General features: G+C 31.5%; 1 protein-coding gene across 2 annotated transcripts; it reads left to right on the top strand.

The window, feature by feature from the left end:
- Positions 1 to 2,000: 2,000 nt before the first annotated feature.
- Positions 2,001 to 19,651, top strand: LOC143044738 (uncharacterized). 2 transcript variants are annotated; one of them, XM_076216861.1, is made up of 11 exons: positions 2,001 to 2,132; positions 6,587 to 6,622; positions 7,668 to 7,802; positions 10,704 to 10,796; positions 11,007 to 11,369; positions 12,394 to 12,552; positions 13,003 to 13,095; positions 15,219 to 15,398; positions 15,945 to 16,070; positions 17,351 to 17,437; positions 18,485 to 19,651. In XM_076216861.1, the coding sequence occupies exons 1-11, from the start codon at positions 2,060 to 2,062 to the stop codon at positions 18,727 to 18,729; spliced, it is 1,590 nt and encodes a 529-aa protein (XP_076072976.1). In that variant the 5' UTR covers positions 2,001 to 2,059; the 3' UTR covers positions 18,730 to 19,651. The 2 variants fall into 2 exon arrangements, with proteins under 2 accessions (XP_076072976.1, XP_076072977.1); XM_076216862.1 differs by lacking the exon at positions 6,587 to 6,622 and having other exon boundaries at positions 2,016 to 2,132.
- Positions 19,652 to 20,245: the final 594 nt, after the last annotated feature.

Genomic DNA, 20,245 nt, shown 5'->3' with positions numbered 1-20,245 from the left:
ACAAGGATTTAAAGCTAACAATGTCACATTGTGTTGTCACTTGTCTTTTGTTGAAGAAAGTAGTTTGACCCTTATTTCCTTTTTTTGTGTCATTTGTTTGCTTTCTTATATTATATTCAGTCATATCTTGTAAATTAAGGCAACAGTAATTTACCGATGTTAAAATTTCATAAATCGATTTAGAAGGTAACAATCATAAACCTGGGGCTTTGATTCAAAAGAATCGAGAGAAGAAATGTGTCAACAGGACAAATATGTTACCAGTTAATTACCCGCCATGCACACATTTGTAACCTATGTATAAAGAAATAAAAATATGTTTATTATCAGATTTATAGATTCAATGCATTATGGAAAAAAATGTTTGGTTTACAATTCAGATTGGTCTTTTTTAAAGTCTGTACTCTAAGGAATACAAATAATGTGAATTTACTTCTTTTATTCTTGATACATCATCAACATCTATCTCAGATTTAGAATTTCTATGTTGGTGTTTTAATCACCGGACCAGAATCTCTGCTGGTGGACAATTAATCTGTCCCCAAGGATTCTACCAATCCGGTAGCCTAACAGCAAGAAAACTAGTAGAATAAAAAAATATACTACTGTTATTTACATAAACTATTGATGAATTGGTAGTTATATCACTAAATGGCATACATAAAAAATGAATATATTTGTTCTTTGTATTGTCCTTATGATTCTTCATAGTTTTTTTTTTTAGCATTTTCACATGGTAATCGTTATTGTTGCCCAAGATTAGAAATCATGCCCATTTCTGTCCTAATAGTTTAATCGGGTAAATTGCCTTGTCAACCTTAATTTTAAATAACTGTCATTCAACGCAGTTTGACATTGTTTCTCTTTAAAAGTCAGAAGCATAGAAGTTGAAACAAGACTTGTTGGCGGTCTTACTGGACAGGACTAGCAACTACATTGTTGTTATGCTTAGAGTTCTGCTAAAAGCCCAGATAGCAGGGCTCCTGGGTTATCAGGGTACTGCATGCTCCCTTTATACAAGTCATGGTAGGATGTTGTACATTTCTATCACCATTAATTATAATGTACTTTGAGCTCAGTCTTTAAAAAAGTTACACCTACAGAAAAAAAAGTATTTGTAAGTGTTAACACAGAGTAATGAAGGTGAGTATTTAAACTTCACCATGAAATCAATTACTTAAACTTTTGTTTACTACCTACTGAAACTTTCTGCGGTATGGTAGTCTCAGGTGGTGTGCTATATATAACACTGTAAAATCAATGCTTTAAATGCCTATTAAGCAAACCATTTTTTTATTTCAATTTTGCCTATTAACTTAAAAAAGAAAAAGAAAAAAAAAAGAATAGCAAACATGACTTTATTTTAGTTGATATGGTCTGAAACACTATTCAACTCCTTTTAGGAGTTTGTCATTAAACTAGGATTTTTTAACTATTTTTTGCGTTTTAGGTAAAACCTATAGTAGATAAAGAGAAACTTCAAAAAGAAATACAATTTCAGCAAGGCGTGACCTACAAAAAAGTCTCATATAGGTCCTTATATGAGTTATTGTCCTTATATAATGAAGAGTTTGCACTTTACTATGCAGTTTTTTGTCAAAAACTGTAGAAGTGAGAGAATGTTAGCAACGAAGCAAAGCACAAAAACACCGAGTTTTATTCATGAATTATATTTCTAGTCATTTTGTTGGGGAAAGGCCATTGTTGAATATGCACACAAGACTGGGGCCAGATGAGCGACACAGCCTCTTTAGAGCTTCTCAGTTTTTTTTTTTCTATTTTGTCTTTTCATTTTTGTGCCTTAATATGTATATGGACTTAACATCAATATGAGATCAGTTTGATTTTTAAAAATTCCATTATTAAACGTGACATATGCACTATTGAGTCACTCAAAGGGAAGTATATACTATTTAAAGACCAATTTATCACTGGATATGCTAATCTAGTTTTGTATATTCTTCCTTATATAATCATTGTACTTTTCTGTCAACCCTTTTGAACTTCCTTTTTCAAAATAACTTTAATATAATATTACTTGTGCTTGCGTGTTTGCGGAATGAAGGGGTTTGCCGTTTTCTGCTGGCTCGCTTCCCTGGTCTTTGTTTGGACAACATCATGTGCAGCTGAAGGTAAACAATAGATAATATATATACTGTTTTGTGGTATTTACAGCTGTGTTTCTCTTTTTTTTCGTCCGATTTTATTGAGGCTTTTGGTGACATGAATATGACAATCGATGTCCCTTCTTTTGATCTGTTTTATCTTGCCATTTGATTAGGGACATTAATCTGTTTTGAATTTTCCTCGGAGTTCAGTATTTTTGTGATTTTACTTTTTGAGATAAGATAAAAAGTAATAAAAATCATATCAAAAGTGATGATTGATCATTAAGGAGACATTTGAACTTAATCATATTGATTTCATGTCTCAGTTTCTAATAGAAATGTCTTATTTTGCGTAGTTTTTCGGGGAAATTATTTAACAAAAACGATTCTTTCATATTAAAAATCATAAAGGTTTCTACGTTCTCGGCTGCAGAACTGTGGATCTCGCCTACGTACTATTGCTGCCGTCAGTTTTAAAATTGCTTTTTTTAATTGCCTTGGTATGATTGTAAAACCTTTTTTGCTAATGACATGTTTCGTTAATAAATGGATTGCATTTAGTTTTTGATCGTTTTCATGATTTATAGTTGAAGATGTTAGCAAGCAAAATCGAGAGAATTGTGCAAATGATGATACAAGCATGAAAATTACCACAAAGCATCATTATTATATACTTTTTTAAGAAATAACTGCTGGCCATTCAAAAAAATCATTTTTTCAAGATGGCCACGTCCATTTTCTAAAATGGCTGTTTTTTTTCAGTTTGAAAATACTGATTTTTCTGGATTTTTTTTTTTTTTTTGAAATTCTTTTAGTAAAAACCAAGTATCAGGTTTGGCGGCTACCTTCTTTACATCACATATTTATTAAAAATGAATATTTGATATATCCAGTTTTTGCACATGCGCGAAAATGTTACAAAATTCTTTCAAAAAATTGTTACAAAAATATTTGAACTATTTACTATAAATTTAGTGTGGATTTCTAATGATATTATGAATTGGTTTGATAACATTTTTCAAGGTTATGATACACATGTGTTCAACACATTTGCGTATGTGCAAACTATTTATAGACATAAAGAGCGATTTGTATGCACTACCAAGCAATTCTCAGGTATTCAATGGATAAGGCGAAAATGTGGTGAATCCCGGAGAAACATCAATTGTAACTGCAAATCAGCCACTTTTGGAAATTCCTAAGCAAATTCACTGGGAATGGCCTGACTTTTACGGAAAAGATAAGTTTATCGTCGTGTTTGGTGGATTGCACATTGGAATTACTTGTTATAAAACTCTGGGTGGTATATTGCGTGATAGGGGACGAACATGTTGTCTTACTGAAGACAATATTACAGCACCAAGAACGGCAGATTCTTTTCATGTATGTTCAAATGTACCTAAGACTAGACAGGCGCGTCAGACAACTGCATGTATTTTGCTTGAACTGTTAATTTCGGATTATGAAAGCTAAACTCAGAATATATAATTATGTCATGACTCTGTGACGTGCAATTATTTAAAATACTGGTGTATTGAGTCATCTCGACCACAGTTTCATTCCTGGCGTTCAATTATAAATTTAGAACTTCTGATTTTGGTATTTTGCTCATTTCACGAGTGAGATTTCGTTCTTTACAAACACTCCATATAAAGCATGATAGAATATTGTTTTAGGTGTTGATCGTGTAAAGTATACTCGATCGTTACCGACCCATCTCCAAGATATGACTTCCCTTCCCGAACATCACCCACAGGTGGCAATGGAATTTGAAAATGATAATTTCACTGTACGTAAGACCAGCAAATTTCTTTCTTATAACACAATTGATCAGGCACAAAAACAGAATAATGCAATTGTGAAGGGCGATGTTGGTGCCATAGGATTCACCGAAGATCCCATTTAGACAAATGATTGGTAGCTGGACCAGGAGTCAGTATACTAGAATATAAATTTGAAAGATCTTGTGGTTTGGATCATTCTATAACAGATGAACGACCTAATGAAGACTCTACGAAAACACAAAAAGATGTCTTTAAACAGCTTTAAAGGCTTTGTAAAGTGATGAACGAGTTTGGAAATTCATTTCTAGAAGAGTCGTCAGATTTTTAAAAATTATACTCCATTTAAGAAATTGTTAAACAGGTAAGATATGTAAATAAACTACAAGATATTGGTTCAAACAATACGAAGATCTTTTGGAGCAAATGCAAAACGAAGGAGAAACTGCTTTTTATAACGAAATAAAAAATAACAACTTCCTATTTTGGTTGCAAAAATGAAACTGGAAACGTCTTTGTCAAAAACAAAGCTAGAGAACCTTAAAAGTGATTTTAACGTTTTATCATAACTGACATTGGTTTTTACCTATATCACATCTTTCAAGGATTTACATCCCTTGTGAAGTTGCTTGAAAGTATAAAAATTGATATTTTTGACTTTTTTGTCGGCATTTTGAAACTGGAAGTCACCTTTAGTTTCATTAATGTATTGTCTAGTCGTAATTTAGGAACTGTCATTTACTTTTTATCAAATCTAACATAGGATTTTACATATAACATACCTTTCAACGGATTAACGAATGATTGCCAATTTGTAATGACGCCATTTCCAAAATGTGTGGTGGCCATCTTGAAAAAAATGATTTTTTTTCTGGCCAGCAGCGGATTTTTTATAAGTATCATTTAGTCAACCTTTATACCAAATTCCATGCTTGTATCACGATTTGCACAATTATATCCATAATATCTCCCACTAGATTAAACTTGTCACAAATTATAAATACATTTGTTCTCAGTCCAAAGCTATTAAAGATATAAACTAGAGGCTTTAAAGAGCCTGTGTCGCTCACCTTGGTAGATGCTCATATTAAACAAAGGACACAGATGGATTCATGACAAAACTGTGTTTTGGTGATGGTGATGTGTTTGTAGATCTTACTTTACTGAACATTATTGCTGCGTACAATTATCTCTATCTATAATGAAATTGACCCAGTAGTAACAGTGTAAAATATTTTGTAAAAATTTACATAATTTATGAAAATTGTTAAAAATTGACTATAAAGGGCAATTACTCCTTAAGGGGTCAATTGACCAATTTGATCATGTTGACTTATTTTTAGGTCTTATTATGCTGTACATTATTCATGTTTACAGTTAATCTCTATCTATTATAATATTCAAGATAATAACCAAAAGCTGCCAAATGTTCTTAAAATTTCCAATTCAGGGGTAGCAACCCAACAACGAGTTGCCTGAGTGGTCTAAATATTTCAGGGCAAATAATCTGAACCTAATGAACAATTTCATCCTTGTCAGATTTGCTCTAAATGCTTTGATTTCAGAGATATGAGCCAACAACTGCATTTTACCCTATGTACTATTTTGAGCCATGTCGGCCATTTTTGTTCGCGGACGGGGTCATCGGACACAATTTTAAAACAATATATCGTAATGATGATTGTGGACAAGTCTGGTTAAACTTGTCTCAGTAGTTTCAGAGGAGAAGTTTTTTGTAAAAGATTACAAAAATTTATGAAAAATTGTTAAACATTGACTTTTAAGGGCAATAACTCCTTAAGGAATCAACTGACCATTTTGGTCATGTGACTTATTTGTAGATCTTACTTTGCTGTTTACAGTTTATCTCTATATTTAATTATATTCAAGATAATAACAAAAAAACGGCAAAATTTCCTTAAAATTACCAATTCAGGGGCAGCAACCTAACAACGGGTTGTCTGATTCATCTGAGAATTTCAGGGCAGATAGATCTTGACCAGATTAACAATTTTACCCCGGTAGATTTGCTCTAAAAGCTTTGGTTTTAGAGATATAAGCCAAAATCTACAATTTACCCCCTATGTTCTATTTTTAGCCGTGGCGGCCATTTATTGGGTGACCTGGTCATCTGACACATTTAATAAACTAGATACCCCAATGATAGTTGTGGCCAAGTTTGGTTAAATTTAGCCCAGTAGTTTCAGATGAGAAGATTTTTGTAAACGACGAAGACGACGGACGAGGCCGGACGCCGAACGGCAAGTGATGAGAAAAGCTCACTTGGCCCTATTGGCCAGGTGAGCTAAAAAACAAGTGTTCCAAAAAATACAACACTAGATGACGCATAGACAAAGGCATTTCCCGACTAAAGAAAGCATGCATTAATATATTATTAAAAACATGACCGAGTGGTTTGGGTGGACACCTTAATACATATTAGACCATATATTCCCCTTTGACTGTCAAATGGAGATTGTCAGTCGTAGAGTTGTCAATATTTGTGTTGACATAAACGTATAACGAGAAAGATGGAAAGAAAAAACTATAAAAGACCACAATGTTGAAGATGTAAAAATTGATAAATTTAAAAATTTAGATCAATTTATATACTTGTGGTCACAAAATTTCATAAAATATACATGACTTTTGAAATTGTTTAATTAGATTATTACAAAATCGTTTTAAAATTTGAAGGAAATGTCACAGAAAGTGCCTTGGACAGCTTTTTAGGTAAGTATATTTCGTGTAAGACATAAAAACGTAACAATTTCTGTAAACACAATAAACTTGTAAGTCTTCATTTTCAATAACGCTTAATTTGCTAAATATATATAGAAAGATGTGATATAAGTGCCAATGAGACACCTCTCCATCCAAGTAACAATTTAGAAAAGTAAATCATTATAGGTCTAGGTCCGGCTTCAACACGGAGCCTTGTCTCACACCGAACAGCAAGCTATAAAGTGGCCCCAAAAATACTAGTGTAAAACCATTCAAACGGGAAAACCAACGATCTAATCTATATATAAAAACGAGAAACACTTATGTATCACATACACAGACGACAACCAATGAACATAAGATTCAGTATACATTGTCAATGTTGCACTGATACGTTCAAATAGTATGATACCGTTTCTCTTTTTGTAGCACGTATAATTTAATCAATATAAAATATCAAACGTAAATCGACCCATTCTTTCGTATGGCAAACTGTTTAAATCTATTCCTTATTTAATCATACATCAAAATATCATTTATCAATATCAATATTTTTATAATAAAAACTAGAATTTAATATGAAAAATTCCAATAATTTTTTAAATATTAATAAATGAATGTTAATATTAGAAAATAATTTTTATTATAAAAGAAATATGAATTATTAACATTGTATTTGTCACAATATTTTCCTTAACTGTTATACTGAATTACTTACCCCCCCCCCCCCTTTTGCATTTATAAAAAATAACCTAAATGGGGAAAGAAAACTCATTTTCAAAAACTGAAAATTCATGTTTAACTTTTTTTCTGTTTTCAATGCAACGGAAAATCTATAAAAGCAAATTTCGTTTCTTTAAAAGATCAGACAGAAATAGTCAATATGCCTTTATAGAAACCAAATATAACTGTTTTTGCATTCTTTTATGTCTTTGTGAGGGCAGCGCTTATTCAGATTTTTAAATATATGGCTAACGAACTACAGTAAATATTTAGAAAATACCGTGTTGTTTTTATTTAAAATACCTGTATACTTAAAACTCTTTATTTGCAGAAAATTTGAAAGGCCACACATCTAATGTGTTGAAATTTGAACCCAGACATGTTACAGGAACTTGCCGCTGTGTTAATGCTTCTTGTGGATGTTGCCAGACATTGTCAATTGCAAAATTACATATAAAGAAAGAAGGTAAGAATTACACAGGCAAATTTCACTCACATCAATTTCACGTGAATTTAAATTCATGTGAATCTCACGAATTTCACCTCAAACGAGCTTATACGTGAAACATGGTTAAATCAGTTTTTGTGAGTTTCACGTGAATCTCTTGTGAAACTCGTGTGAATTTCACATGAAAATCACGTAAATACTTTTCATGTGAAATTCACAAGAATTTTTGATATAGAGTAATTCAAAAATCAGCTAAATTTTCAAATTTGATTAAAGGCATGAAAAATATCACTTACTTTTTTTTGGGGGGGGGGGATTTCACGTGAAATTCGTGTGAAAAATTTCAAATCAAATTCATGTGAATCTCAATTCATGTGAAATTCACATTTAAATTTTCACGTGAGTTTATGTTTAAGCTCGTTTTAGATGAATTTCACTTGAAATTATTCATGTGAATTCCACGTGAGATTCATGTGAAATTCATGTGAGCAAATATTGCCTATGTAGCAAGGTGATGTATCACATTTACATGTACAATTGTGTAGATGATTACGTTACCATGTCCTTCTTCGCGTTGCATCAGCATATTAGGCATTATTTGGCACTAGAGCAATTCATATTACAAAAAGACTATTTTTGGACGTAGAAAAAATGTTTCTCATTCTACGAAAATTGTTGCTTTTTAGTACCAAATAAATTGATAATAAATACGTTACCGGGTCCTTCTTTACGTTGCATCAGCATAATAGGCATTATTTGGCTTACGAGCAATTCATATTACAAAAAAGACTATTTTTGAACGTAGAAAATAAAGGCAACAGTAGTATACCGCTGTTCAAACTCATAAATCCATGGACAAAAAACAAAATCGGGGTAACGAACTAAAACCGAGGGAACCGCATCAAATAAAAGAGGAGTACAACGACACAACACTACAATGTAACACCGACAGAAACGGACCAAGCATCAGACAAAATCCCACGAGAATAACAAACACAACATCAAAACCAAATACATGAATTTGGGATAGACAAGTACCGTGACACGTCTTATCGCAATGTGAATTTACACTAAAAAATAAGAGAAAACAAACGACGCAACGTTAAAATGTAACACACACAGAAACGAACTATAATATAACAATGGCCATATTCCTGACTTGGTACAGGACATTTTTAAAGGAAAAAATGGTGGGTTGAACCTGGTTTTGTGGCATGCCAAACCTCCCCTTTTATAGCCATGTGAAATCTAACATTAAAATGACAACTCAACACCAAAGGACTACAATATAAATAAATTGGAGAACACAATTGACAAAGAAACACACGAACAACAGCCAACAAAAGGCAACAAGTTCAAAATTTTAATACGCCAGAAGTGCATTTTGTCCACACAAGATCTACTAGTGACGTCCAGATACAAAAGTTTGAAATCCGAAATGCACAAAGTCGAACAGCATCGAGGACCAAAAGATCAAAAAAGTTGTGCCAAAAACGGCCAGGGTTTTCTGTTAGTTACCAGAACATCTCTATTATTTAGAATAATTTATACTTTTGCAAACAGTAAATTTATAAAATTATTATACAAAAGATGTACATGATAAAACTGATATATTAACTAATTACAGAAAACAACTGAAATACATAACATAACCAGACATTGCAAAAATGTTTCTCATTCTAAGAAAATTGCTTTTTAGTACCAAATAACTAGATAATAAATACGTTACCGGGTCCTTCTTCACGTTGCATCAGCATAATAGGCATTATTTGGCACACAAGCAATTCATACTACGAAAAGACTATTTTAGAACGTAGAAAAAATGTTTCTTATTCTACGAAAATTGTTGCTTTTTAGTACCAAATAACTTGACATTAAAAATAAAGCAGCATTCGAGAAAAAAAAACCTACTGTACTATATTAACACCAAACAAAATATGAATTCATATACAAAATCGTTAATAAAATTATTCTGAGAAACCGATGTGACTTTCCCATTTAACCAATTTTATTTTGTTCTTGTCCTTAACATGAATATATAGGAAGAAAACCTGTTGAATCGAATATTAAAAGAAATAAAACTATTTTTCTAAATAGACATTGTTTTATAATTACTTATACACATATCAATTGAACCATATTTTTCACCATAATATGTCAATGATGAGGAAAAATTCAAAAATAAATAGTTATATATAAGATTTTACTTGTCATTTTGAAAATTGATATGAATGTCTTCATTTTCCTAGATAAAAGTTTTCCACAGAGCATGTATACCATTATCATCATAATCATTACCACTCGGAGTAAATTAAGTTTGTACCGTTCTACCATATCAAAATGATTATTTTATGGTCGCATTTCTAGTTCGCTGATTATGTATAAAGTTTAACTTCTCTAAGTCAAAATGAAGATACGAAGAATAAAGGCAACAGTAGTATACCGCAGTTCAAGGGTTTAAACTTGATTAAGTAAAAATTGATCCGGGTCACAAACCAAAACTGAGGGAAACACATCAACTATAAAAAGAAAACAACGGAACAACAGAAACACAACTGCAACAAAAACAAACGCCAACATACCTAGGAACGTACTATTTGATAAATACTGCCATATTAACTGCCTTTCACAGATCTTTAAACGCGAACTTTTTTTAGAAACAAGATCATATAAACTATAAAGTCTAATATTTGTTAGATTTCCAAAATTACTATCCGACCAGTATTTCGCGATTCAATGCTAGCACGATTTAAATTTTACATTTAAGGTTGTAGATATCCCGTTCATATATAATCTAATTGTACTTCAAGTTAATTCTTTATTTTTTATGTTCTATAAAATGTTGCCATTGTTAACTGAAACGATTGCCATTAGTTTATCTACACAATTCCACAATAATACTCCTGTAATTCATTTCAGTTTGCATCAATGTTAAGTATCTAAAGAAAGAGATTGGATTTCTTTTGACCGTCACTTTAGATGGAAAATCCATAATAAAGAAAGAAGTGTCAGGTACGTCTATCAGCTGTTTATGTATCTGGTTTTTTTTTTAAATATCATAAAGGATCTATTAAACTTTTATTCTTTTATCAACATATAAGAGAAAGAGAGGATGAGAGAGTTTTCTAGAAATAATAAGAAATTGACCGAAATCATAAAATTTATTTAATATATGTTTGCTATGAATTTATATTAATCGTTTTTTATTTTTACTTTAAACAGTCCAAAATCCACCACCGATCTGTCTCAAAGTTCCTCTCGTTAAAAAGCTGAAGAAACTTGCTAGCATATGTATAGAGTTTTCCGAAGTACATGTTGGGAAGGATGGCTTATCCGGATGTTCTGAGCTTACTGTACACTTTGTGTTCATCAAAGTGTTAAAGTTAAAAATGGGATGCTTCAGACTTCCATTCTCTGAGTACGAACTGAATATAATTCAACAACAAGGAGTTGAATATTTGCTACCAGACATTGACCAGTCAAAGGGATCAAACACTGAGAAAATGGTTAAATCCAACAGTATTCTCTTCCAAAATAGTGATGGATGGAACACCATGTTATATGAAAGAAAGTCTGATTACTATAGTTAGTATATTACATGCTCATTCAATGTTCAATTTACAATATCAAGTGTATCTGTACATTTTTGCTCACTTAGTACTATTGACTTTCTTGAAACCCACCTCCGTCGTTAGTTTATTTAACTTATAAAATGTCGTCACCTCTGAAATCATTACACCAGTTTTAACAATACCTGCCCCACTCGGACTAATCTTTATGGTATATAGTTTTTTATTTCATTATTTTGTTACTGCAATCAACCATATGGCTAATAACTTTGAAGATACGCTAAAAGTTAAACTTTTACTCACAGATTGTCCAAACGTATGGCAATTTGAAATGAGTAATTTGGCACTTTTGTATTTTTGAAAAACGTTTTATTATTTGATTAAAGTTTATACTGCATCCCATTTTATTCTATATATCTACATAACATGTCTATTTTAAGTAAATACCCAAGTCCAAATTTCATTTTAGTTAATTCTAACACATTGTTTTCTGAAACTACTTTTTAAAAAGTAAAACAATTTTTATCAAAAAAATTTCCTTGTTCTACAATATCACGCATGCAGATGTTTTTGACTAACAACAGGAAATTATCCATTAAATGAACTATAATAAGATATACAATGATTGACAACTTCCTATTTGCACAATAGTTCAATTGACTAAGGAAGAATAGGAATTTCCTTTTCATTAGATAAATAGCTTGGGAACAGAGTTAGCACACTCAGTTATAAGGTTTAGGTCGAACGATGAAGACCTTGGCTGTTCTTTGTGTCACTTTATTATTGTTGGTGGATGTATCCTTTGGTCTAGGTTTGTTCAAATTTATTCATTTAGTAGATGATTCAAATGTCAACTTGAAACATCATTTGAGACTTTAGATAATTTATTTACGGAAAACTAAATGGTTTCCTGAATACATATCATTGTTTCAATATACAAGAATTTAAAAGAACTTTATCATTTACAATTTATAATCGCATAACAACAATTTAAAAAAAGACATTTTACATGAGTATTGATTCAGTTTGTTTTTTTTAAGTTTTACCAGAAGATCAGCCAGCAGAAGAAATATATATTGGTGACGATCCATCTATTGGTGATGAAATAGTAGCTACAGAAGATGGATGCCATTGCAGCGGGCAAACTTGCAATTGTTGCAAAACGGTGACCCTGAAATTAATTTCATTGACTAAACAAGGTACTTGAATATTTACCCCTTAAAGGAGAAGCACACACGCCCGCACACAACGCCCAGTTTCCTGCGAAATAAAAAAATGTAATAAGATCAGTTGATATAAAAAAGTAAAATACCGATAATACCGAAAAATTCAAAACGGACAGTCCCTTGTTATGGCAAAATCAAAATCTTAATATAATCAATATCAAACGAATGGAGAACAACTGTCATATTCAGGATTTGGCAAGGCATTAACCTATAGCTATATGTAGAGAAATGTTGGATTAGACCTGGTTTTAAAAACTTACTACATCTTCACCTAAAACACAATCTTTTCAATACTAAATTTTGCTAAACGTAATAAATTCAAAATTACAATGATCGAAAATCTTTCATACAAGCAAGTGACAGATATAGTTTCATAACATTTAAAGTTATATACAATAACTGATAAATTTGTTCTTTCTTTAGTATGTGCCAACCTTGTATTTGACCAACAGGGTCTGGGATTTGAACTCCAGCTTTCGATTGACGGAAAGGTAGTCCTTCATCATAAAGTTGAAGGTGAGATATAAAGCTTTAACATAATTTGCATGTTATTTCTAATTCGAAAAATTAACGACAATATATACATATTTTTCTGTTTCATAACAGAAAAATATGTATGTACAAATATTGTAAAACTATAACGATTCTTTATTTACTTGTATATAAATCGATTTGTTTAACTGTTTTTCTTTTTGCTTCTTTTTTTTTTATTCTTTTCGAGAACTTCGTCTTCATTATATATATTTCCTGTAGTTGGTGTGAATACATAGTTTGAAGGAATTCGATGTTTGGTGTACCACGGTAGACTTAAATGTACTTTTTGACAATATAACTGAATGATTATGTTATGCATCCGTGTATTGATTATTGGTATATGAACGCTTTAGTAAGGTAAATTTGCTGAATAAAGTCACTAAGTTAGTTGTCTTTCGAAGCTTAACTTTTTTATTTCTACCAAAACGCTAATGAGACACCGGAAATGCAGGCAGATAGGTTTTAGTAATTCCAAAAAAACATTTTGGTTAATGATTCTTTGATCGCAATTACAGAAAATGTCATGTTCTCCCTGCCCAATTAGTCACTAATTTTTATTTTCACATTAATCTATTATTGAATGGAATCTTACGAAATTTGGTTGGTTGAAGTTATTATTGCTTCATTTTTACCTGTTTATCTGTTGAAATTCCTGCGTGTATTATGCCAGAGTGTGAAATCTAATCATGTAACAGTTATTGTAAATAAAGACAGTGATGACAGCTCCGAAGTTCGAAATGATTTAAGAAATATTATTTTATAGTGACATTTGTATGTTCACTGTAAAAAATATATTTATTATTTGTTTGTTCTATCCTCATTTTGTCACCAACGTTTTTTCATGATTTACGCCGGTTTAAAATGGAATTTAGAATTAAATTATAAGAAATAACTGTAATATTTTGTCTGTCTATTCGAAATAACATAAAAAAAATGTGGTGCACACTGTTAAATAACACGCTACGTAGACAGAAAAAATGTTACAATCATTCCTTAAACAATGTATAAGTCGAAAATATTTCCTCTATGATATATGTAAAAATTTGCATTTTTTAACTGTCTATGTGGTATGGGCTGTGCTGAATGTTCAAGACCATAAAGTGACCTATACTTATTAATTTCTGTGTCATTTGGTCTCTTGTGGAGAGTTGTCTCATTGTTAGTCATACTGCGTCTTCTTATCTTAATAAAAGTTTATGAAGAAAAATATGTCTAAATTTGAATTTGATAAAAAAAAAATCTAAAAGAGTAAAACCGTTAGAGTACCATTTGTCTTCAAAACGAAAAACTTGATGTTTGAACCAAACAGGTTAATTCGCATTTTCAGAGTTCATATTATTGTTATTAATAAAAACTAGGGATTTGAAAGTTTAGTTTTGCCAGTTCTTACTTTTATACAACATTGTCATCATGCAGAGAATTTGTACAGGCACTTCTGAAAAAGTATTTTTTAGTCTTATTTTGCTGATATCATTCATATTAAACCAACACGGAAGAAGTGAGTAAATAAAGTAAAACGAAGACCGATCTGCCTATTTTTTAACAATAAAAGTCAACTTTAAAATCAAGATCCGTCTAAATCTCAAATTCTTGCCAGGCACTGTCACAATGTATGCTGCTTCACTTTAATTTTAATTTGTATATCTGAGTTCAATTATCTACTGAAATTTTGAAAAAAAAGACCGTTCAGTTTTCCTTTGTAGCATAAGTGAACATACGGGCGGTGTTCATAGGGGGACAGTTAACACAAAGTCTTTACACGCTAAAATTATTCAGAAACTCTTGAAGAAAGAGTATAAACTTCTGCACATTGCTGATATTGTGTCAATTGAAAAAGAAAGATATCAACATTGGCCAACAACCTCATAACAATTAGAAGCAACAATACCTAAGCGATGTTCTAATTGCATAAATTACTTCAATTCAAAAAATACAAATCAAGGTAAATACAAAATCTGATGAAATCTAAAAGGAGCAATACCTAATACCTTATCAGTGTAAGCCTCTATGGCTATGTTAGCATCATAATACTACATAATTTTTATTCTGTTCTCAATAGAAAAAATGTTGCTTGATAATTTTTTTCAATCAATTTTGCTTTTCAGCAAAGAATCCATCACCTGTTTGTGTAGAGATTCCACTGCATGGAATGCAAATCAAAGCTTGTATTGAATTCACGAACTTGAAAGTGAGCACCACAGGCATGTCTGGATGTCTGGATCTTAGCGCAAAGATGAAACGAGAATACAAGTTCCAACTTGGATGCTTCAAAATCCCTCCGTCAGGTATGACAGTAAAAACAGTTTCTCTAATATTTACATATCATTCAAAAATAATAGAGAGCTGGTGTTATTTGAATCTTAAGATTACGCTTAGCTTGTTTCGAAAAAATATGTCGGTTTCAACCGTCATTTTAGGGTGTTCTCAAAATTAGTATGTTTTAACCGATAAAAATTAAATGTTGCTGATTCATAATTAAAGGCGATATTTTTTTATCAACACTTCTTCAATAAAAACACGAAAAAAATCTATTTGAATAGTTTGCAAACGAACCATGCTCACCGTGAATATAGTCGGTTGTTTTTTCACTCTACGACGTCAACTAACCCGAAGAGAAACTAGGAAAAATCCGGAGGAACTGTTCATCGAATGTAATCTGGAGAATCATATTGGTGATAAATAAAATACCAAGTAGACTTCAAAATCACAACGAAATACATAAAAACATGTAAGCAGCGACAATTCAAATTCGAACAATAACAATATAATTAAGGACGTGACACGATTTGAGTCATTACTAGTAATAAGTATCTCAATTCTTTCCTGAATAGATCATCCCCTTAGTGACCTATTATCTGAAAGTGGGGTTGTTGTAACAACAGGGGAAGGATGCACGTGTTCTGCTAATGGTTGCAACTGTTGCAAGACGATAACGATGAAAGGAATCACAAAGACAGGTATGTGCTAAACATTAAAAGAAAACAGACTCGAAAAAGTAAGATAACAAAAATACTAAACTCCGATGAAAATTTAAAACGAAAAGTCCAAAATCAAATGGCAAAATCATAAGCTCACGCAAAAGGCAAACAGAAATATTTTATATCTATAATTCGGTATATTTAGATATCTAATTAAGTTAGACATCTGATACAAATATTTAGCGACATGAGAAAATTGAAATGTTGGTAAAATGTACAGGGTTTTTAATTAGGGCCCCTCCAAAGGCGGGTCCCCTATAGTGATCAGTCTGTCCTTCCGTCCGTCCATCCGTCCGTCCGTCCGTCCGTAACACTTTGTGTCCGCTCCATATCTAGAGAACCATTATGATTTCATACTTTATACTTTACATGTTTATTAACCACCACCAGAGGGCGTGTCATGATGTATGTACAACTTCCTAGGTCAAAGGTCAAGGTCAAAAAACTTTGGTTTCAGTTGACAACCCTGTGTCCTGTGGTGAAGATCGTGTCCGCTCTATATCTTGAGAACCGTTATGATTTCAAAGTTTATACTTGACATGTATATGAACCAACACCAGAGGGTGTGTCATAATTTATGAACGACTGCCTAGGGCAAAGTTCAAGGTCAAAAACTTTGGTTTAAGTTGACAACCCCATGTCCTATGGTAAAGATTGTGTCCGCTCTATATCTTGAGAACCGTTATCATTTCAAAGTTTATACTTGACATGTATATAAACCAACATCAAAGGGTGTGTCATAATTTATGTGCAACTTCCTAGGTCAAAGGTCAAGGTCAAAAAATTTGGTTTCAGTTGACAACCCCATGTCCTATGGTAAAGATCGTGTCCGCTCTATATCTTGAGAACCGTTATCATTTCAAAGTTTATACTTGACATGTTTATAAACCAACACCAAAGGGTGTGTCATAATTTATTTACAACTTCCTAGGTCAAAGGTCAAGGTCAAAAACTTTGATTTCAGTTGACAAACCCATGTTCTATGGTGAAGATACAATTTTTTAATGCACATTATTCACAGTGGGGCCCACAGAGATGGCTCCCATCTCAATGATATCTAGTTTATTGACGTGACACCACAAGGACTAATACAAGTGAAGGTACACATGCTATTGGTGTTTTGTGTTTTTAAGTAATTTTTAAACGGAAAAGAACTTAATCAGTTGAACTGAAGTAAAATTATTTTTGTAATTAATTATCGTTATTATTTCTGTGAAAGGCCATATTTAAGATACTTTGACGCTTCTCTTTCTTTTTAGTGTGTATTAATCTGCTTTACAAAGGCTTGAACATCGACGTTAAACTCCAAGTTGACGGAAAAGTTTATTTTTCTAAGGAGTTCGAAGGTATTTATATGAAAATAGTTGGTTATAATTTATTTTGATTTGTCTTAACCTTTTTTTTTGTGTAAATTCGATATTTTGAAGGAAAATCGAACAGAGTGATACAGCTAATTTAGTAATATGGTTTTTTTTCGTTACGATACCCCATCTTTAGCGATAGAAATATTTCATATTACAGTTTTTGTAACGTCTCAACAATACTTCTTTTTTTAAATATATATAAAAGAGACAGTAGATACCAATGAGAACATTTAAATCTCACAGTTTGAAGAAAAATAACAACGTGACGACAAAAAAAAAGACGAAAAAACAAACAAGTCCCTGAAAAGCTACATTTAAAATCAAAGATTAAGAAACACAAACTCTGTAAGCTGTAATTATTTACACTAATACCCACTGACCCCAAAAATTACACGGGGGAACAACGCGATTGCAAATGCTACAAAGCGTATAGACAGATTTTTTTTCTGATGAAATTTTAAAATGAGTATTTACTCCACTCCATTGTAAAAAGCAAATTAAGTCTCGTTTTAGTTGAGTCATATCGATTACATTTAACTGATATCACCCGTATCTTAAATTACTACAAGCATATGATCTAACATTGTCCAAATTATAATAGCACTTTAAAGATTTTTAGAAACATTCGAAAGCAGTATTACTGGGATACTCAAAACTGACTTAAAACATAGTCGTAAACGTTAAAGGAGCCAAAGTTCGATTATATGAAATCAAATAAGTAGAAGGCATATTTCTTCATCTCGAATTTAAGTTTTGTCTGTTGTATCAGGAGAGGTATAGTAAAGAAATGCAAATGCTATAAAAAAAAAAAAAAAAAACAGGTGACTTAGAAGTTTGAAATTTTATAATTTTGTGAATACAAGGGTACTTAAATATGATAATTTATTTACAAATCCGAATTTTTCACAATTAATTTCGCTGTTTCTGATAACCAATAGTTATACATAACATTAGCTACGAACGATCAACACTATTCTGTTCTTTAAAGTAGGATTTATTTATGATATAACACGCATTTATTATTTGTAGTCAAGAGTCCACTACCAAACATGTGTACAACCATTAGCATCAAAGGAAGATCTGTTAAGGTTTGCGTTATGCTCACTGACTTCAAGGTTGAGAGCAAAGACGTGTCTGGATGTGTTGGTGCTTCCGCTTCAGCACTTGGTAAACATTACGATGTTAAAATCGGATGCTTCAAGATGTCACCTGCTCAGTACAGAATATTCAAATCGTCATACATCTTTGAAAGTGAAATAGATTATGCAAAATGATATTTCCTCTCTTTAAATACATATAAATGTTTTTTCTCAATGTTGCAAACGAACGTGTTACCAACAAATGAGTATAATGGTTTTGGTTGAGTATTATTTGATAGAATATGTAAAGTTGATCATGTAATGGTGCAAAAATATTTACATTTAGATGCTTTTCAAAATTCTGTACTAAGTGGTACTTATCTGTCTGTATTCATTTTTTAGTTAAAAGACTGAAATCGATATTTCATTTTATTATCATTTTGGTTCTTATGTGAGTAGGAAAATATTAAATTCACAAAAAAATCTACTTCTCAATAACACAAAATATCAACAATTGAAGGAAAATACATGTATTGCTAGTGCTGAAGACAATCTTAGAAGTAAGTACTAGGTGCTGGTTGATAAATGTATTTTTTCCCATAAATATACCCGTTTAAACTGAAATTAAATTATAAAACCTCCAGTAAGAACCAAGTGAATTAGTTGAATGAAAAAAGTCAAATACACAGTTTTTGTATATTTTGTAAAGCTAATAATAGGAATGAAATTGAATATTATTTCTCCCATCAGAAAGACAAACTAGAAAAATGGCCTTAGTTTGAGAAAAGATATCGTGGTTGCTTTTTGAGACTAAAATCAAACAATAAATAGCTTATATTTTTAATAGTTAAAGATAATGAGTTTTACATAATTATCAGCTGTGAAAATTGATACAAATATGGATTATTTTATTGCATTGTTTTCAATAGTTTAGCGACTACTTTTTTTAAAAGCAGACTTAAAACTGAGAAATGCAGACTTGCCTGTTTGTTTTAAACTTGCCTTTCAACTTACATAATTTTTTTTATTATAAATTTTGTTTGTACATTATACTTTGTATTGCTATTTGTTTATTTGTTTATTTGTTTGTAATAAATATTCAATTTCTTATCCAAAACCGTTAAGTTCTACACAATATTTTCACTACTTTGTTCGTAATGTTGAATAACATTTTCACTGTAACAGTTATTTATGATGAGTATTCTGAAAACCAAAAGATATGAGACACATCTTAACCTGTTTCATAACATTCCTGCATAAAACAACTAGTTCTTTTTATCACCGTTTTTACACGTCAAAAATCTCCTTCCGAATAAATATATATTCTTACATTGATACGAGTGGATTATCGGATTTATCCAATCGAGATACTTAAATTATCAATTTTAAAGTCCGAGCCTCGGCGAGGACTTTAAAATTTATAATTTAACTATCAAGATTGGTTAAATCCGATAACCCACGAGTAACTATGTAAGAATCTGTTTCTCTAATGATTAAACAATACATTTTTTTTTTTGTTAACCGAAAATCTCCTTCCAGTGCCTTTCACTTTGCACGAAGTTGTCAATTTTATTAACATCTGTTATAGCATATTTTGATTCATCCAGTTAGCTTAAATGGTCATGACCCTTAAAATCATCCAATGATCTTTTGAGATCACCGGCAACCACACGTTGATTAATATTTTTATACAATGTGTTCGGAAAGGGAT

The sequence above is a fragment of the Mytilus galloprovincialis genome, chromosome 9 (genome assembly GCF_965363235.1).
Source record: "Mytilus galloprovincialis chromosome 9, xbMytGall1.hap1.1, whole genome shotgun sequence".
Classification (NCBI taxonomy): domain Eukaryota; kingdom Metazoa; phylum Mollusca; class Bivalvia; order Mytilida; family Mytilidae; genus Mytilus; species Mytilus galloprovincialis.
This window is presented reverse-complemented; position numbering and strand designations above follow the sequence as displayed.